The sequence below is a fragment of the Rhinoraja longicauda genome, chromosome 16, assembly GCF_053455715.1.
Source record: "Rhinoraja longicauda isolate Sanriku21f chromosome 16, sRhiLon1.1, whole genome shotgun sequence".
NCBI lineage: Eukaryota > Metazoa > Chordata > Chondrichthyes > Rajiformes > Arhynchobatidae > Rhinoraja > Rhinoraja longicauda.
In genome coordinates this window covers 46628673-46650102 of record NC_135968.1, presented here as the reverse complement: position 1 = coordinate 46650102, position 21430 = coordinate 46628673, and the positions used below count along the sequence as shown (strand labels likewise).

The following is a 21430-nucleotide window of genomic DNA, read 5'->3' as shown; positions in this document are numbered from 1 at the left end:
TCACCTATCCATGTTCTCCACAGATGCTGCCTGACCCACTGAGTTACTCCAGCACTCTGTGAAACGTCATCTATCCATGTTCTCCACAGATGCTGCCTGACCCGCTGAGTTACTCCAGCACTGTATCCTTTTTTGTAACCCAGCTTCTTGTCCAGTCCCTTCCACGGGCTCCAGCTATACCTGCCTTTTTGTCGGTTACGTTGCACAATTCTTGTTCCAAATATACACTGGCACCAACCCCTAACTCATTCTCTGCTACAGCAATGATTGCATTGAGGCTGCCTCCTGCACCCATGCAGAACTCATTGATTTCATCAACTTTACCACTAACCTCCACCCTGCCCTCAAATTCACCGGGACTTTCTCTGACACCGCTCTCCCCTTTCTCTATATCTCTGTCTGCAGAGACGGACTGTTGACTGACGTCTAATACAAACCTGAACGACACTTCTTCCCACTTTGCCTTTTGCAAAAAGGTACTGTCCCTTACTCTCAATGTCTATGTTAGTGCCGTATCTGCTCCCAAGGCAAGGCTTTCCATTCTAGGCTATCCAAGATGTCCTTTTTATGGTAATATGGTTTCCCCTCTGATGTACCAAGTGTAGCCAAGGAGACCGTTTCACCGAACACATGCTCTGTCCACTAAGGTCTACTGGATCGCCCAGTTGTTATCCATTTTAACACCTCTTCCCAGTCTCATACTGACATTACTGTCCTGGCCTTCCACCATTGCCAGAATGAGGCCACACACAAACTGGAGGACAGCACCTCATATTCAAACATCCAATGGTATGAACATTGAATTCTCCAACTTTAGTTACCTACAAATTCCACCCTCACCTTTTCCACCCTTTACCCCCCCCCCCCTCTCCCACCGGGACTCACACCTATTTCTCCCCCCTTGCACCTACATTCTCTCCTCTTGCTTCATAATTCACAACCATTTGTCTTTTCATCTCTGGCCTTTGTCCATCCATCTGGTTATCATAAATCCTGGTCACCTGTAACCTCCTATTACATGCCAGGCTGTCCTATCCCTCCTCGCTTCCAGCTTTCTTTCCCCCACACCCTACAATCAATCTGAAGGAGGTTCCCGGCCCCAAATGTCAACTATCCGTGTTCTCCTGTGATGCTGCCTGACCTGCTGAGTTACTCCAGCACTTTGTGTCTTTGTCTGACTAGTCTAACAGGTTACTTACACATTGAAAGACTGAGGTGACAACGTGGAGCCTTGCACTGGGCTTCCCCCACTCGACATTGGCGAGACCAAGCGCAGGCTAGGCAAATGCTTGTCTGTGTGCCCATGCTCTACCAACCATGGCCTCCCGGAGATACTGAAGGCAAGCCATTTTAATTCCTCTTCCCATTCTCTCACTGCTCCATCCATCCTCAACCTTCTCCACTGTCAGGGTGAGGAAAAAGAGGAATAGCACCTCAAATCCTACCTGGCATGATCAATTAATTCTCCAAAGTGGCCTCGAGTCCCTCTATCCTTGTGATCTACCATGTTACACAACCTCAACCTCAACCTCCTATCACCCAATTAGTCCCCCCCCCCCCCACTCCATCTATGTATCAGTCACACACGCCTCCCACTAGGTCCCTTCCCCCAACTGTCTCATCTGCTCATCCCACCTCCCTTATTTGGTTCCACGTTTCACTTTCCTTTCCTACCAGATTCCATTCCCTGCAGCGTTTTGTTCCCACCACCTGCCATCCCCCAGCTTCTGTCATTATTTCCACTATTCCATCCCCTGCCCTTCTCCATCTTTCTCACCTGCATCCGCCTAATGCTTGCCTTGCCAGCTCCGGCACTACCCCTCAGCTCTTTACACCGTTATTCCTCTCTATCCTCTCAGTCTAGAGAAGGGTCCAGACCTGAAACGTCACTGTTCATTTCCCCACTGATACTGCTCGACTTGCTGAGTTACTCCAGCAGTGCGTTAGAGCTACATGTTCCAGCAAATTGCACTCTGGTCCACGTTAGACACAAAATGCTGGAGTAACTCAGTGGGACAGGCAGCATCTCCTTCCCTCTGACTCCCCCTCTGTTGGGTCTATGCTTAGACTGAATCTCTATTTGCAAGCTAGCAAGGAAGGGCATTAATTTGTTGTTTCAAATAGGTAGTAAAAGGTAATTTTCCTGAACTACTTTAATGGGAAATTTTAAGCGAAAAGATTTACGTCCTATTTTGGTTAATCTTTCACTAAACCACTTGATGCAGGATGCACCAGCCTGGAATGTCCCCCTGCAGATTAGCACGTGACAACAGTGCCTCTCTGTTCAAGTTATTAGTGAACTCTTTTACTCGTTCTGGTATTAAAATTGGTTGAAGCCCCCAAGGAATAAAAATGTAATGCAAATCCTCTTAATTGCTGCAGACTAATACTGTGAACTGGAACTAACTGCCTCATAAGCAGACATGATCTAAAACCCAGAAACATTGGTAAGAACCAACTTATGTGTATAGTTCAAATTTAATTACAAACACTTTGAGCAGGTATAACATTTTCAAAACATTTGTCGTGCAGTTGGAACAAATGGTTGTGTGCTACATTTATCTATTTTACTTCCTTTAAACACATGGTATTTAAAACTAAGCATCACTTTCAACATTGAAAATATGATCATGATTACTCACGTTCGGCAAAATTATGCAGCACAGAGAAAAGCTTTCATTGCCCAGTCCAAGATGCCAATCCCCATACTTTGATAGCCCTGTACAATGCTGCTTGATCTCCATGCTACAAGGCAACACTGTAAAGAAGCTCAAAGCATCGAGGACACGTGAAGGAAGATCTGCAATTTTTTAGGAATTTTCACCCAGGATTTTCTTTTATTGGAGCAACTTCTGCAAATATCAATCACTGATTACATTCCAAACATTCTGCCGTGTTTTGTGGGTAATTCTCCTCTCCCGAGTTACCCAATTGATTTATTATACCCCCATTATGGAATGGAGAGCCTACGAAAAAGGATTATCCTGGCCAGAGGTGCAATCATTGGCAGTAATTTAAGTTCAGGGGCTGGGTCAGATCACAGACCTGGAGATCCCCCCAGACACACCCAAGAGCACAACTGCTTCAAATACACCCTCTGGTGCCTGATAACACACAATGATATCAGGGCCGTCTTAACGCATGGGCCTGATGGGCACTTGCCCGGGGGGCCCATGCTGATCTGTGTATGTTAAGTGACTTGCAATAAATAAATACTACTTTAAAAATGTAGGTTCAATAAGTGCTTTTTTCACAACATTTTCCATCCCTAAGTGCTTCTCACAGCGATCTGTAAGTGCTTTTCGCAACAATGTAGCACCCTGTCCATCGCTATGTGCTTTTCGTAAGTGCTTTTCGCCGGCACGACAGGGGGGGACTGGTAGGGAAAGGGGGGTGGGGGAGAGTAACGGTGGGGGCCCCAGTACACTGCTTTGCCCGGGGGCCTATAATGCAGTAAAAACGGCCCTGAATGATATCACTTACTGATAGGGAACAGAATTTGCCCAGGTGCTGCCTCAGTAATGCCTCCAGAGTGAATTTAAGGAGGTAGAATTTCAAATTTCCACAACCCTTTGTGTAGGAATGGTGTTTTCCTATCTCTGTGGTGACTGGAGTAGCTTTAATTTTAGGATTTTGGTCCCTTGTTTTGAATTTCCCAAATCCTTTCATTGGTATTCTTGCCACAAACACCGACTTGGAATCCTTCAGCAGTCACTCACATTTCCTTGTGGTTTGAAAACGTGTTTAACAGAACCCTCCACTGTCAGAGTGAGGCTCAACGCAAATTGGAGAAACAGCACCTCGTATTTCGCTTGGGCAGCTTATAACCCAGCGGTATGAATATTGATCTCTCTCTGACTTCAAGTAACCCAAGCTCTCCGACTAGTTTCGCTGTCTTCCTGTAGTTTCACTGATTGTATGCCTCATTGTCGCCTTCACCTCATCCAACAATGAACCATTCTACATTTCCTTGACCATCGTCTGCTTTGATCTGTAGTATTCACCCATTACTCTTCCATATCTCAAGTCTCCCTCTTCCCGACTCTCAGTCTGAAGAAGGGTCTCACCCATTCCTTCTCTCCAGAGATGCTGCCTGTCCCGCTGAGATGCTCCAGCATTTTGTGTCTATTGTAGAATTCTTTGGTCTGGTTGCAAAAGTTCCAAATTTCATCCATTTACAAAAAAAGGCTATTTCTATCAGACAGTGACAGATAAAACATAAGTGCTGGTATGCATACTGTATACCATTTCATGCTATGCTATTGTCTGCTAAATGGCAATCTAATTTTCAGCTTTTTTGAGAAGGAGGCATGTCGTACTGACGCTTTCAATCACACAAAAAGCATCGTAAATAACGCAGCAATTGTGAAATTGAAAGGCAAAAAAGTAAAATAGCATTTGAAACAGTTTGAAAACAATCTCAAACTGCACACGGACTTCAGGTGTTCACCTTCGTATTTTACTCTTTTAACTAATGCTTGCTAATATAATTGAATTGAATTGAATACATTTTATTAGCCAAGTATGTACACATACAAGGAATGTGCCTTGGTGCTTTGCTCGCAAGTAACAACACGACATACAGTAGGCAATTAAGAATAAAACATTATAACTTACACATGTTATACTGAGGTGAGCAAAGAGAGAGCCATCTACAACTTTGCAATTAATATAACTAAATGATAACTTCTATTATAATCTTACCTCATTCAGCGCACACATGCGAGCTATGGACCCAATGTTGTTTGTGATGGTGACCAGTGTTGCTCTGGCCAAGTCTTCCTTACTAATGGAATCTCGCTTCTCCTTACTCATCATGTGTCCAAAGCTGCACAAAATTACAGTCATGGCTGAAGACACGGAATGTACTGGAATTATTGGATTGCTCCATGTCAAAATCGGTTCTCAATCGTTGATTTAACCATTATTCCACTGTTTTAATGTTTCACATTAAGTAATGTTTTTTACTCATGTCTCACATATTTCAGTTAGTCTGGCCCAATAATTAAGTTTACAGAAGGTAGAATACCATACTAATGGAAATTAATTATTCATAGATCAATGATAATAATGCTGATATGTCTTGTTTGCACACTAAAATATTCCAAATATTATACATCATTCTTCATTAACTCAGCAGAAACAGAAGCTCTTGCCAGCTCCTCCATCCAAATTAACCTTTTCTGATCACCTTATCCATGTTTATTACAATTTTCATATTAATATAGCCTTATTTAGTGGATACCCTTAAGACGGTCACGGTGGTGCAGCGGTAGAGTTGCTGCCTTACAGCGAATGCAGCGCCAGAGACCCGGGTTCCATCCCGACTACGGGTGCTGTCTGTACGGAGTTTGTACGTTCTCCCCATGACCTGCGTGGGTTTTCTCCGAGATCTTTGGTTTCCTCCCACACTCCAAAGACGTACAGGTTTGTAGGTTAATTGGCTGGGCAAATGTAAAAATTGTCCCGAGTGGGTGTAGAATAGTGTTATTGTGCGGGGATCGCTGGTCAGCGCGGACCCGGTGGGCCAAAGGGCCTGTTTCTGCGCTGTATCTCTAAACTAAACCTCTAATCAGGTTCTATCTCAGCCAAGAAACAAAGAACTGCAGATGCTGGTTTACAAAAAAAGAGTAACTCAACAAGTCAGGCAGCTTCCCTGGGGAACATGGATAGGTGAAGTATTGTGGTCCTTCGACAGATTGATTTTAGGAAGGGGGGGGAAGAAAGCTGGAGGAGAGGAGGGGCAGCACGACATGTGGCAGGTAATAGGTGAACACAGCCCAGGGTGGTTTTTGATAGGCACTTGTTTGGACAAAGGCCAGTGAGGCCTCATGCAATCTGGAGGAACAGCACCTCATATTCCGCCTGGCAGCTTACAACCCAACGGTATGAACATTGAATTCTCCATTTAGGTTACCTCTCCCTCTCCATTTTCTCCCCCACATACTCCCCTCCCCCATCTCTCCCCTGTGCCTCACCGAGACTCACACAGAGATTAACTAAAAGGTGTTTGACAAAATGATTGAAAACTTATGCGATATGAAGCTAGAGGAAGGAATGTAGGAGGAGAGGAAGGGGAGAAATCTGTGTGAGTCTAGGTGGGACACAGGGGAGAGGGGAGTGTGTGGGGGTGAAAATGGAGGGGGAGAGGTAACCGAAATGGAGAATTCAATAGGGAGAGAACGAATGTGTGACGTTTCGGGTCGAGACCCTTCTTCAGACTGATGTCAGGGGAGGGGGTGGGACAAAGATAGAATGTAGTCGGAGACAGGAAGACTAGTGGGAGAACTGGGAAGGAGGAAGGGATAGAGAGGGAAAGCAGGGACTATCTGAAGTTAGAGAAGTCAATGTTCATATGGCTGGGGTGTAAACGACCCAAGCAAAATATGAGGTGCTGTTCCTCCAATTTGCATTGGGCCTCACTCTGGCAATGGAGGACAGAAAGGTCAGATTGGTAATGGGAGGGGGAGTTGAAGTGCTGAGCCACCGGGAAATATTCTATTCATACCGATGGGGAATAAGCTGCCCAAGCGGAATATGAGGTGCTGCTCCTCCAGTTTGCACGAGGCAATGGAGGCAGCCCTGGACAGAAGGGTCAGTGCTGGAATGAGAAGGCAAGTTAAAATGGTAGACCTTGGCGGACCCAGCACGTGTTGGGTGAAATGGTTTACACTTGGTGTTGCCGATGTACAGAAGGCCACATTGGCAACACTAGATGCAATAGATGAGGTTAAAGGAACAGCAAGTGATCCTCTGTCTCACATGGAAGGAATGTCTGGATGGAGGTGAGGGAGGAGGTATAGGGACAGGTGTTACATCTCCTATGGTTGCAGGGGAACGTACCGGGGGAAGGGGGAGTTTGCGTTGGAAAGCATGAGTGAACCAAAGAGTTGCAGAGGGAGCGATCTCTGTGGAAGGTGGAAAGGGGAAGATGCGACTAGTGGTGGGATCCCTTAGGAGATGATGGAAATGTCAGAGGGTAATGTGTTGGATGCTGAGGCTGGTGGGAAGAGAGGCAAGGACCAGTAATACTATCTTTGTTCCGTCTGGGGGGAACCGCAAGAAACAGAGGAGACGTGGGGGATGGTAGCAGAGATTAAGTTTACTAAAGAAGGAGGACATCTCGGACGTCCTAGAATGGAAAGCCTTATCTCGGGACCAGATGCGGCAGAGACGGGGTAAGTGAGTAGGGGATAGTGTCTTTGCAAGAGGCAAGGTGGGAGGAAGTGTAGTGTAGATAACTGGAGGAGTCAGGTTTGTAGTAGACGTCAGTTGACAGTCTGTCCCCTGTGATGAAGACAGAGAGATCAAGAAAGAGGAGTGAGGTGTCAGAGATAATCTAGGTGAATTTGAGGGCAGGATGGAGGTTAGTGGTAATGTTAATGGAAGGTAATGAATAGCTTTCTTCCCCTCCCTGCCCGCTCACCCTACAATCAGTCTGAGGAAGGGTCCTGACCCAAAACGTCACTTAGCAATGTTCTCCAGGGATGCTGCCTGACCTGCTGAGTAGCTCTAAGAACTCATCTACTACCTTTATTAATTCTCTTTCTAGAAAACTTAATACGTCACTTGCTTCCTTCAGCAAGCTTATCCATGCACGAATGAATTGAGAAACCTATGACAAATCCCACCAAAGTGTCCTGGCTCTCTATTTTGAATCGGTGCTGTATGTGATACAATGAAAATAAAAATGCAATGATAATAGGTCTAATAAGCTCACTTGAGATAGTTATTCACTCAACATCCCAAGTACTAATTCAACGAGTAGCAGGCACTCCGCAAATGCTTCACACCCACTTCAGTCCAGAAACTCAGCAACCTGATCTTTGGAACCTTTTATTTCTACAATTATTTTTCCGACTTTTGCTTTCTGTCCCGCGGCAAGTCCCGGCGAGCCACCCGTGTGGCGGGAGTGTCCCGTGGAGCCCGATCCACCTGCCGGACAGCCACGCCACCGACCGGAGCGCGCCCTCCCTGGGGACTGGGGAGAACCCGGGTGGCAAGGCCTGTCTGGGCCCAAGGAGCTTCGGCGGCAATGGGAGCCTCGGTAGCAGTGGGACCCTCAGCTTGAGGGGGGAGGGGAAGACAATGGGGACCTGGCGTGGGGGGACCAGCGTAGGGGGATGGTGGGAGAACACAGGGTGGCACGTTGTGGGCGGGAACTTTAGTTTTAGAATCCTCTGCTCTGGGGATAAACCTGTGTTTGTTTGTTTGTTCGTTCATTCCGGTTAAGGCGCTGTGCACACCACTGCCAGCCAAAGGTCACTTGTCTTTTTCTTTTTTTTCACTTTTGATTGAATTTTAATTTCAAGATTTCGTGTACCTTGTCGTGTGTTATGACTGTTGGCAGACCAATTTCCCTCCGGAGATGAATAAAGTTCTATCGTATCGTATCGTATTTCTATTTCCTTTCTTGATATAATTTTTCTTGCACTATTTTTGTTTTATTTGATCTAATTCACCCTGATTTCATCCAACCTACTCCTGTGTCTCATAAATGTGAAGCAGGTAACAGTGTTGAGCCCATTATTCTTGTGCACAAGATGCCAATGCTTCTCCTTCCCAACTTTGCAGTTCGAGCAACTTACAAGGCAAAACACAGGGAAAAAAGATGAATAGAGTTAGACTCCAGTAAATTCTGTCCAACACCTAATTGTTTAATGAAACCCAGCAACTCCACAAACAGGTTCTATTCACTCAAAGCCTAGAAGATCCACCAATGTTCACAAAGACAAGGTGCAGGAGGAGGCCATTTGGCCCTTTGATTCTTTGTGATCATGGCTGATCATCCACAATCAGTAACCCGTGCCTGTCTTCTCCCCATATACCTTGATTCCGCTAGCCCCGAAAGCTCGATCTAACTCTCTATTAAATTCATCCAGTGAATTGGCCTCCACTGCCTTCTGTGGCAGAGAATTCCACAAATTCAAAACTCTCTGTTTTTTTCTCACCTCCGTTTTAAATGGCCTCCCATTTATTCTTAGACTGTGGCCCCTGGTTCTGGGCTCTCCCAACATTGGGAACATTTTTCCTGCATGTGTAGATTAATGTGTAGTTCGAAAGGTTTTCTTTCTCTGCTTCACAAAGTGTTCACATGGAAAGGATTCTGTTGTAAAACACATTTTCAGCTAAGTAGCACTAACCTTCCAGGAATTTCAGGATATAAAGGCCATCCAACAGATATGCTTTATAGAACACAGAATGTATTGAACACTAAGTTGCAACAGACTATTCATTTTTAGAGCATCGAACCTAATCTCAATTCTCAACAGTTCCCACAGGAATCGAGCGTCCACCCAATCCCATTAGGGGCGGCATGGTGGCGCAGCGGTAGAGTTGCTGCGTTACAGCGAATGCAGCGCCGGAGACCCGGGTTCCATCCCCACTACGGGTGCTGTCTGTTTATACGTTTTCCCCGTGACCTGCGTGGGTTTTCTCTGAGTTCTTCGGTTTCCTCCCACACTCCAAAGACGTACAGGTTTGTAGGTTAATTGGCTTGGTAAATGTAAAAATTGTCCCTAGTGGACATAGGATAATGTTAATGTGCGGGGATCGCTGGTCGGCGCGGACTCGGTGGGCCGAATGGGCCTGTTTCCGCGCTGTATCTCTAAACTAAACTAAATTAAATTAAACTACTGAAAATGGGTAATCAATTAGTAAGGAATTACCTGGAAGCTACTGCACATCCCAGTAGACCAAAACGTTCATAATCCCCTCCATAGATATCTTTAACTAATTTATCCACATTGGTGCTGTCCCCTTTTGCTGCCATCGCCAAAGCTTCTTCAAAGGTCTCACATCCAGTAAGCAGACAACACAGGCCAAGGAAAGTCCCTCCGCCAAGACTGTGGGCAGGGGAAAAGAAATGTTTGTGGAGGAAACATAAATACAAAGCACTTCAAATGGCTGCATTTATTATTTTCCAGATATATTATTTGAGTTTCGTGTGCTGAGATAATCTCTGGGTTTAAAAAAAACTTAGTTTAGTGCACAATAAAAAAAGTAATCATTTAGCAAAATAACAATACTCATTAGGTCTGGCACTATACTGAATAGCAAAAGATACCTAAAGGTGAAGTACAAATTAGTTAGGATTAGGATAAAAGGACTGGACAAGCTAGATGCAGGAAAAATGTTCTCAATGTTGGGGGAGTCCAGAACCAGGGGCCACAGTCTAAGAATAAAGGGGAGGCCATTTAAAACTGAGATGAGAAAAAACGTTTTCACCCAGAGTTGTAAATTTGTGGAATTCTCTGCCACAGAAGGCAGTGGAGGTTAATTCACTGGATGAATTTAAAAGGCAGTTAGATAGAGCTCTTGGGGCTAGTGGAATCAAGGGATATGGGGAGAAGGCAGGCACGGGTTACTGATTGTGGACGATCAGCCATGATCACAATGAATGGCGGTGCTGGCTCGAAGGGCCAAATCATAAGTGATAGGAGCAGAATTAGGCCATTCAGCCCATCAAGTCTACTCCGCCATTCAAACATGGCTGATCTATCTCTCCCTCCCAACCCCATTCTCCTGCATTCTCCCCATAACCCCTGACACCCGTACTAATCAAGAATCTATCTATCTCTGCCTTAAATGGCCTCCACTGCCATCTGTGGCAAAGAATTCCACAGATTCACCGCCCTCTGACTAACAAAATTCCTCCTCATTTCTTTCCTAAAAGAGAGCTGTGCCCTCTGGTCCTAGACTCTCCTACTAGAAACATAGAAAATAGAAACATAGAAAATAGAAACATAGAAAACAGGTGCAGGAGGAGGCCATGGCCTCCTTGATTGTTTCTATGATTGTTAGAGAGAGTACATTTTCCCTCTTTCTATTCATCGCCACCCAGCTCCTGTTTAGGAAGGGGACCTAAAAATTGACCATTAAAAATAAGAGATATTAATTTGAAGTTTTAAATGGTATGCAAATATGCACAGGATTATAGATCTCACTTTATCATTTTACAAACACAAATACCGGTGAGATAAGTTGATGAGAGGCTGCGTGCTTACCTGGTTCCAGTCACCCTTTTGTAGTTATCTTTGGAATAAAGAGCCAAAATGCTGACCCCTGAACCGATGTTGACCAGCAGCATTGGGTAAGGGTTATCCAAGCAGTATGGCTTTTTCTGGCACTGCTCAAAGTCAGTGGATTTTTCAAAGTAGTAGCATTCAGACTGACCATTGAACCCGACGGAATCAATGTAGAGCAGACCTTGGATTAAACAGTCCAATTCATCCAGTTTGTGAAGCTGCAAATCGGCCATCTAGAAAACAGCAAATGCCTGTGTGATTACCATGCTCAACGAAACACCAAACTCAACCCGTGACAGACACAAAAAGCTGCAGGAAAACTAAGACACCATCTCCAAAGAAAAGGAATAGGTGACGTTTCGGGGCAAGACCCTTCTTCTCAGATTCTTCTCGACTAAGCCAGTTGTACATAGATTTGTTTTAAATAATAACATAAAATGCTGGAGTATTAGGTCAAGCCTCATAGTAAAGAGGTCCTTCTGTAGTTGTACAGGGCCCTGGTGAGACCACATCTGGAGTATTGAGTACAGTTTTGGTCTCCTAATTTAAGGAAGGACGTCCTTGCTATTGAGGCAGTGCAGCGTAGGTTCACGAGGTTAATCCCTGGGATGGAGGGACTGTCATATGAGGAAAGATTGGAAAGACTTAGCATGTATTCACTGGAATTTAGAAGGATGAGAGGGGATCTTAAAGGGACGGATAAAATTATAAAAGAACTAGACAAGCTAGATGCAGGAAAAATGTTCCCAATGTTGGGGGAATCCAGAACCAGAGGCCACAGTCTAAGAATAAAGGGGGGGAGGGCATTTAAAACTGAGGTGAGAAGAAACTTTTTCACCCAGGGAGTTGTGAATTTGTGGAATTCTCTGCCACAAATTTAAAAGAGAATTTAAAAGAGAGTTAGATAGAGTTCTAGGGTCTAGTGGAATCAAGGGATCTGGGGAGAAGGCAGGCACGGGTTACTGATTGTGGATGATCAGCCATGATCACAATGAATGGCGGTGCTAGCTTGAAGGGCCAAATGGCCTCCTCCTGCACTTATTTTCTGTGTTTCTCTGTGGGAACAGAGTTAACATTTCAGGTTGCAGATACTTACTCAGAACAGAGAAAGAAGCTTGTTAAGGTGCAGGGAGGGGGGAAATGTCTCTGATAGGGGCAAACAAGGAAACCATGAGGAGAGGTGTGCAGGAAGGAACTGCAGTTGTTGGTTTAAACTGAAGATAGACACAAAGTGCTGGAGCAGCTCAGTGGGACAGGCAACATGTCTGGAGAGAAGGAATGGGTGACGTTTCAGTCTAAAGAAGGGTCTCGAACCGAAACGTCATCCATTCCTTCTCTCCAGAGATGCTGCCTGTCCCGCTGAGTTACTCCAGCATTTTGTGTCTACCTTCGATTTAAACCAGCAACTGCAGTTCTTTCCTGCAGATTTGCAGGTTAATTGACATCTGTAAATTGGCCCTAATGTGTATGATGCAAAAGTGGGGATAACATAGAATTAGTGTACTGGTGATTGCTGTTCGGTGCGGACTTGATGGGCTGAAGGGCCTGTTTCCACGCCGTATCTATAAACTAAACGGGTCTGAATGAGAATTTCCTCTTCTCCCAGAGGGTGGAAAAGGAAATACAAACACGAGCTGAGCCAATATAACAAATGAATGCCTGATACAGACAGAAACTAAGTTGAAGACAAGAACAGCAGCACAAGACAGAAAGCTGCAGCCTGCAGAAATGGGAGGTGCTGATTGTCATTGCATTGGGCCTCACTGTAACAGTTCAGGAGGTCACACGTCCATACGGCAGAGTGGGAGTAGCAATTAAAGTTGCAAGGCACCAGTTAGCTCAGCGTCATCACAGCAAACTGAGGGCAGATGCTCCGCAAGGCAGTCACCCTCCTCTCTGCATTGGTTTATCCAATGTAAAAGATCACAGTGTGAACACCCAATGTACACCGCTAGATTGGACGAGGTGCAAGTAGATTTTCAGTCCCTTCCCCTGGAAACTGTTTGGTCAGGGACGGTGGGAAGGGATGAGATGAAAGGACAAGTGTTGCATCACTTGCAATTGCAGAGCCTTTTTCAATGACGCCCCCAGATGTAGAATACCCCACCCAGGGCTATGAGAGACGGCCCCAGATGTGGAATACCCCACCCAGGGCTATGAGAGACGCCCCCAGATGTGGAATACCCCACCCAGGGCTATGAGAGACGCCCCCAGATGTGGAATACCCCACCCAGGGCTATGAGACGCCCCCAGATGTGGAATACCCCACCCAGGGCTATGAGAGACGCCACCACGCTGTGGAATACCCACCCAGAGCTATGAGAGACGCCCCCACGCTGTGGAATACCCACCCAGGGCCATGAGAGACGCCCCCACGCTGTGGAATACCCACCCAGAGCTATGAGAGACGCCCCCACGCTGTGGAATACCCACCCAGGGCCATGAGAGACGCCCCCACGCTGTGGAATACCCACCCAGGGCCATGAGAGACGCCCCCACGCTGTGGAATACCCACCCAGGGCCATGAGAGACGGCCCCACGCTGTGGAATACCCCACCCAGGGCTATGAGAGACGCCACCACGCTGTGGAATACCCCACCCAGGGCTATGAGAGATGCCACCACGCTGTGGAATACCCCACCCAGGGCTATGAGAGACGGCCCCAGATGTGGAATACCCACCCAGGGCCATGAGAGACGCCACCACGCTGTGGAATACCCACCCAGGGCTATGAGAGACGCCACCACGCTGTGGAATACCCCACCCAGGGCTATGAGAGACGGCCCCAGATGTGGAATACCCACCCAGGGCTATGAGAGATGCCCCCACGCTGTGGAATACCCACCCAGGGCTATGAGAGACGCCCCCACGCTGTGGAATACCCACCCAGGGCTATGAGAGACGCCCCCACGCTGTGGAATACCCACCCAGGGCTATGAGAGATGCCCCCACGCTGTGGAATACCCCACCCAGGGATATGAGAGATGCCCCCACGCTGTGGAATACCCCACCCAGGGCTATGAGAGATGCCCCCACGCTGTGGAATACCCCACCCAGGGCTATGAGAGATGCCCCCACGCTGTGGAATACCCCACCCAGGGCTATGAGAGATGCCCCCACGCTGTGGAATACCCCACCCAGGGCTATGAGAGATGCCCCCACGCTGTGGAATACCCACCCAGGGCTATGAGAGACGCCACCACGCTGTGGAATACCCCACCCAGGGCCATGAGAGACACCCACTCAGATGTGGAATACCCACCCAGGGCCCTGAGAGACGCCTACGCAGTTGACATTTTTAAACGGAGCTAAAAACTTATCTTTTAATCAAGCTTCTATCTGACGTTACTACCTTTGTCCTTTTACACTCAATTTTACATTGTATATGTTTATATACTATTTTGTATGCTATTAACTGCCTATTACTGTTTTAAATTGTATTTTAGTTTAGGCATGTGTTTGTTTTTGTGGAAAGCACTTTGGGCTGCATTCAATTGCATGAAAAGTGCGAGATAAATAAAGTTATTATATTATATTATACGGAGAGTAATTCATAGCAATGGGTGAGGAGACCAAGGAGTTGAAAAGGTTAGATCACATGGAATTCAGGGTGAGCTAGCTAATTCAAAACAAAATTGGCTTGACGTAGGAGAGAGAGTGTGACAGTAGAGTGTTGTTGTTCAGACTAGAGGCCTGCAACAAGTGGTGTGCCACAGAGATCCATGCTGGGCCCATTGTTCATTATTTATATTAAGAATTTGGATGAGAATGTAGGTTAGGGTTGCCGGGACATCCCACATATTGGGCTGAATTGGTTTGTCCCGCCCTTGTCCCAAATTAGGCCCGGGGGCTGCTGTAGGCCCAGACAGTATTGGCTCTGAGGCCCGGGCGCTGCTTGATGGAGGTTGCGTAGCAACCCGCCTCCTGGCCCGGGCGGCCGCCATTGGTGGAGCGGGAGCATGTGGCCGCTGGCTGGGTGAGGTCACGTGGGGCTGTGACATCACCTTTTGTCCCTTATTTGGGAGTGATAAAGTTGGCAACCCTAATGAAGGTGCCATGAATCATTAGTTTGCAGATGAAAACTGGTGTTACAGTTGGACAGTGCAGAAAGCTTTCTAAGATGACAAGAGCACCTTGATCAACTGGGCCAACGGGCCATGGAATGGCAGATGCCGTTTAATTCAGATAAATGCAAGGCGTTGCATTCTGGTAAGATGAACCAGGGCAGGACTTGTACATGGTAGAGCCCTGGGGAGTGTTGTATAATATGGAGACAAAGGGGTGCAGGTACAATTACATAATGGTACAACAGTAGAGGTGCTGCCTTACAGAGCCAGAGACCCAGATTCCATCCTGACTATCTGTGCTGTCTGTGTCTTTTTTGTACATTCTCCCAGTGACCGCGTGGGTTTTCTCCAGCTGCTCTGGTTTCCTTCCACATTCCAAAGGCATGCAGGTTTGTAGGTTAATTGGCTGCTGTAAATTGTCCCTGGTGTGCAGGATACAGGTGATCGCTGGATGGCATGGACTCGGTGGGTCAAAGGGCCTATTTCCACTTTGTACCTCTAAAACTAAATCCTAAACTAAAAGATACTTGGAAATGTATGGGGCAGGTGCAGGCAAGTGAAACGAGCCTGGTTAGCAAACTTAGTCGGCATGGATGAGTTGGGCCGAGAGGCCTATTTCCCTGCTGTATAACTCTGACTGTGACTATCTTTACCCCTGTTCTGTCTTGGAGGAGGAGGAGATACAGGAAGTGGATAAGATGCAGTCTGGGGCTGCGGTAACAATTTTGATTTCCACATATACAGTTGAATGCCGGATATGAGCTGCCAGAGGAGGTAGATAAGGCAGAGACACCATTTAAAACACAGGCACATAGATAGGAAAGGTTTAGAAGGATATGGGCCAAACGCAGGCAGGTGGGGCAGGTTTAGATGGGACATGTATAGCAAAAAAAACTGCAGACGCTGGTTTAAATCGATTGGTTTTGTATAAATTGTCCCTGGTGTGTGTAGGGTAGTCTTCATGTGTAGGGATCGCTGGTCAGCGTGGCCCCGGTGGGCCAAAAGGGCCTGTTTCCGCGCTGTATCTCTAAAACTGAAACAAAAACTAAAAGGTTAGTTGTTTAAATTTAACGTCTGAGTTTGTACGTTCTCTCCGTGACCTGCATGGGTTTTCTCCAAGAACTTCAGTTTCCTCCCACGTACAGGTTTGTAGGTTAATTGGCTTTGTATAAATGTAAATTGTCCCTAGTGTGTGTAGGATAGTGTTAATGTGCAGGGATCGTTGGTTGGTGCAGAAAGGCCTGTTTTTGTGCTGTTTCTCTAAACTAAGGTGTGCTAGCAGGTTCAAAATTAGAAATCATGATAATTTTGAGATTAGCGGAGTTACCGGAGTGGAAAGGGGGAATGATGGCAGATAAAAAATCTTTGCAGAACAATAACAGGCAGAAAGAAAGTGCGACTTAAAGGGCAGGAGATTTTACGATGATGTAGAACAGGGGTGTCAAACTCATTTTCACCCCGGGCCACATCAGCATTATGGTTGCCCTCAAAGGGCCGGTTGTAACTGTAAGACTGTATAAATGTAACTAATCCTTAACATATTGTTAAATAACTGTCTGCATTTGATTATTATTTATTGAAATGAACAAATATTGTACATGCATTAACATAAATGTAAAAATATATGTAAGCACATTGACAAATTGGCCCCGTTCCTCGTAGGGTTTCCATTGCGACCTGGAGAAATCGCGTTTTTTCTTTAAAATAAATTGTCTCTTAAAAAAAAGAAAAAGAATCTCAATGGGCGGGGAGAGGAGGGGAGGTGGAGAGGGGAGGGGTGGGTGAGGAAGGAAAAGGGGAGAGGGGAGGGGTGGGTGAGGAAGGAAAAGGGGAGAGGGAGCCTTTGACACCGTCCTGCCAGCGGCCATCTTCTTTCTCCTTCACTGTGGTGCCGTGCTCTTCCAGGGGAGGGGGAGCGCAATTAAAGGCGGTACAGGGAAGGGGAGAGGGTGAGACCGAGGAGCCCTGGACCCAAAGCCTCTCCTGTATTGGTGTAGCACCCTCAACCCCCCTACTCAATCCCCCTTATCCCTCCCCTCCCTACCCCCCACTCTCCCATCTTCCCTGACCCCCACTGTCCCCTTTCTCCCCAATCTCTCATCCCCCACCAACACCCCTCCTCCCCCCCACCCCTGCTGTCCCCTTCCCCCCACCCCTCCTCCCCACTTGCACTCTTCCCTCCTCCCCACCCCACCCTCCTCCCCAGTAGCACTCTCCCTCCCACTCGCACTCTCCTCCACCCCCCATTCTCCCCTCCCCAGCCCCACTCTCTCTCCCCAGCCCCACTCTCTCCTCCACCCCTCCTCACCCACCCCCGCCCCCCCACTCTCTCCTCACTCCCTCCCACCCCTACCCTCCCCTCCACCCACTTGCCCCACCTGCATTCTCACCGTCCCCCTCCCCCCCACTCTCCCCACCCCCACTGTCCCCCTTCCCCCCTACCCCCCACTCTCTTCCCCCCACCACCACCCCCCTTCCCCCCCACTCTCTCTCTCCTCCCCCACCCTCCCCCTCCTTTCACTCTCACTGTCCCCTTCCCCATCACCCACCTTTCCCTCCCTCTCCCACTCTCCCCTTTTCCCTGACCCTCACAGTCCCCCTTCCCTCCCACCCCCACTCTCTCTTCCCCCCACCATCACCACCCCCTCCCCCCACACCCCCTCTCCTCCCCCTCCTCCCTCACCCCTCCCTCCTCCCCTCTCCCTCCTCCCCACCCTCCTCCCCCACCCCCTCCTCCCCTTTCACTCTCACTGTCCCCTTCCTCCACCCACCTTCTCCCCCTTTGCTTCCCCCCACTCTTCCCTGATCCCCACTGTCCCCTTCCCCCCACCCCCACTCTCTTCCCCCCCCACCACCCCCCTCCCCTGTCCCACTCTCCCTCCCACCCCCACTCTCTGCTCCTCCCACCCCCCCTCTTCCCTGACCCCCACTGTTCCCCTTGCCACCCACCCCCACTCTCTCTTCCCCAACCACCACCACTGTCCCCCTCCCCAGTCCCACTCTCCCCCTACTCTCTCCTCACCCACTCTCACTCTCCCCCCCTTTCCCCACCACCCCCTTTCCCCCACTCTCTCCCCCCCCCACCCCCCTATAATCCCATTCTCTCCTCCTACCCCCACCCTTCCCTCCCCCCACTCGGCCCCACGTCCACTCCCCTCCCCTCCGTGGAGCCGTTGGCGGAGAAAGGCACTTACTGAGCGTGCGGGGAGGAGGAGGGAGCCCCGGACTACTGGAGTCGGGCAGCGGAGGTGGGACTACTCGAGGCGGGCGGGGCCGGTCTGGGAGCGTCGGGAGGGGAGAGAAGCGAGGGGAGAGAGGCGCTGCAGGAGGCGCGCAGTCTGAAGTCGCGACGGGCCGTCGGTGGCAGCGGCCCTCGTCGACGCCGCCATCGGTGGAAGGGGGACTCGAGGACGCCGTGCGTGGGTTGAAGGGACGGAAGGGAAGGATGAGGACCATCAGTCCGACCATCTCCCTCCTGCTCGGGAGACAGTGCCCCCCCCCGGGTGTGGGAGAGTGAGGAGAGGGGAGACGGTGATTGCGGGCGGACAGCTCTGCTAACGGCGTCCATCTTGTGTGTGCGAGTGAGGAGAGGCCGTGCCATGCTGGTGCCGTCTGACGCACAACACGTGGAAAAAATGTGTTTAGAAATGAAAGTTTGAAAGTTTAAAATGTCTGTAACTTAAAAGATATACGACCAATGACAATTAAGCTCTCCCGGGCCACATAAAATGATGCGGCGGGCCGCATTGGGCCCGTGGGCCTTGTGTTTGACACCTGTGATGTAGAAGATCTTGGAACACAGTCAAAGAGAAATTTAAATATGGGAATTTAAGCAGGAAAAAAACATGAAAAATAAAACCGATAAGTCAAGATAGTGCTGCAACTGTAATCTTGAGCATTGGATCGTGAGAATATTAGATCGGGGTAAGGGCACACAGGAAAGCTTTGCATCAGGCAATCTTTCAGTCTAATTTGTGTAGATCAGTCTGAAGAAGGGTCTCGACCCGAAACGTCACCCATTCCTTCTCTCCCGAGATGCTGCCTGTCCCGTTGAGTTAATCAAGCATTTTGTGTCTACCTTCAGTTTAATTATAGGGCAAGGGATAAAATTGGTGCATTTTTCATGCTGGTACTTATACATACTAGTCATATTTACACTAGGTGCACTAGTATAAATTACCTTTCTGAAGTCATCCTCAAATTTGTAGGCCCCGCCTCCCGTGGCACACATAGTGGTGTGTAAACTGGAAAAGTTCTTGTCTCTGCCCATTTGGATGAAGTTGGGCATGGAATGGGTTGGAAAGCGGATAAAATGCAAGTTCCCTTTGCGTCCACACATGAGCAGATTGCTCAGCTCTAGGTGCACATCGCGAATCCCGGTATTTCCATAAGCTACGTTCGATGTTAGGTACTTCCTGATGCTCTTCAGATTCTCCACCTCCTCCTGCTCTTCTTCAGTTGTGATGTCTTTTGGCTCAAAATACACAAGCTTCACAAGAGTTCCACCAATATCCATTCCAAACCAAGGGAACGCTAGGAGGGAAAAAAAAGAATCTTTGTGAACAATTTATTATTGTTTCACTTACGCAACAATAGTTGACGCACAAAAATCCAGACAATTTCAAATCTAAAATGAGGGGATATAATATGAACTGTCATATTAATGATAATAGGGACTGTCATATAAGAAAAGATTGGAAAGACTGGGCTTGTATTCACTGGAGTTTAGAAGGATGAGAGGGGATGTGTAGAATTATAAAAGGACTAGACAAGCTAGATGCAGGAATAATGTCCCCAATGTTGGGGGAGTCCAGAACCAGGGGCCACAGTCTAAGAATAAAGGGGAGGTCATTTAAAACTGAGGTGAGAAGAAACTTTTTCACCCAGAGAGTTGTGAATTTGTGGAATTCTCCTCCATAGAAGGCAGTGGAGGCCAATTCACTGGATGAATTTAAAAGAGTTAGATAGAGCTCTAGGGGCTAGTGGAATCAAGGGATACGGGGAGAAGGCAGGCACAGGTTACAGATTGTAGATGATCAGCCATGATCACAATGAATTACAGTGCTAACTCGAAGGGCCAAATGCCTCATCCTGCACCTATTTTCTATGTTTCTATGAAACAAATTTATTTCCTCAGCTATCAGAGGACCAAATACAAATGTTCATGATACAACTGTATTGGCTTCAAGAAATACAGGGTGACCATCATAACACACAAAAGACATGTTCACACAAAGGGTGGTGGATGTATGGAACAAGCTGCCAGAGGAGGTAGTTGATGCTGGGACTATCCCAACGTTTAAGAAACAGTTAGACAGGTACATGGATAGGACAGGTTTGGAGGGATATGAACCAAGCACAGGGAGGTGGGACTAGTGTATAAGTGCATAAGTTATAGGAGCAAAATTAGGCCATTCGGCCCATCAAGTCTGCTCCGCCTTGGCTGATCCCCTCAACCCCATTCTCCCGCCTTCTCCCCATAACCTCTGACACCCATACTAATCAAGAATCTATCTTTCTCTGCCCTAAAAATATCAATTGACAGCCTCCACAGCCTTCTGTGGCAATGAATTCCACAGATTCACCACTCGCTGACAGCTGGGACATGTTGGCTGATGTAGGCAAGTTGGGCCGAAGGGCCTGTTTCCACACTGTATCACTTCATGACTCTAAGGATACAAGACTAAATTCCTCAGAACTAGGCACAAAGTTTAGTCTGAAGAAGGGTCTCGACCCGAAACGTCACCCATTCCTTCTCTCCTGAGATGCTGCCTGACCTGCTGAGTTACTCCAGCATTTTGTGAATAAATACCTTCGATTTGTACCAGCATCTGCAGTTATTTTCTTACACTACAAAGCAATAAATGCATCATAACTTCCAGACTAATTTGACCTCTTAAAACCATTGTTGCACAAGTTTTGAAAAATTGAAATGCAACCTTTCATCAAAATAAACCTTTCTTCAAAAAGGGATCTGTGCTAGTTCATGTCCTTGTGTTATATAAACAACCTGGACGGAAATGTAGATCGATTAATAAGTTTGAAGCCAACACCAAAATTAATGGTGTTCCAGGCAGTGAGGAGGACTGCCAAAGTACACAGTGGGATATACAGTAGATCAGCCAAAACATTATGACCTGATCAGCCAAAACATTATGACCACCTGCCTAATATGCTGTTGGTCCTCCGTGTGCCGCCAAAACAGCGCCGACCCGCTGAGGCATGGACTCTACAAGACCCCTGAAGGTGTCCTGTGGTATCTGGCACCAAAATATTAGCAGCAGATCCTGCAAGTCCTGTAAGTTGCGAGGTGGAGCCGCTGTGGATAGGACTTGT

The 21430-nt window shown here is 47.6% G+C and overlaps 1 protein-coding gene across 2 annotated transcripts in view; it reads right to left on the bottom strand.

The window, feature by feature from the left end:
- Window positions 1–19621, bottom strand: part of LOC144601517 (pantothenate kinase 1) — a 32626-nt gene extending 13005 nt beyond the window's left edge. The window contains exons 1-4 of one of the 2 annotated variants that reach the window (XM_078413739.1): window positions 19275–19621; window positions 11007–11260; window positions 9669–9845; window positions 4705–4828 (exon numbers count right to left, since the gene is read on the bottom strand). In XM_078413739.1, coding sequence (XP_078269865.1) covers window positions 4705–4828; window positions 9669–9845; window positions 11007–11260; window positions 19275–19610 — 891 coding nt within the window. In that variant the 5' untranslated portion in view covers window positions 19611–19621. The remainder of the gene's footprint in view (window positions 1–4704; window positions 4829–9668; window positions 9846–11006; window positions 11261–19274) is intronic. The other variant, XM_078413740.1, reaches the window with a different exon arrangement.
- Between the last annotated feature and the right edge of the window lie 1809 nt (window positions 19622–21430).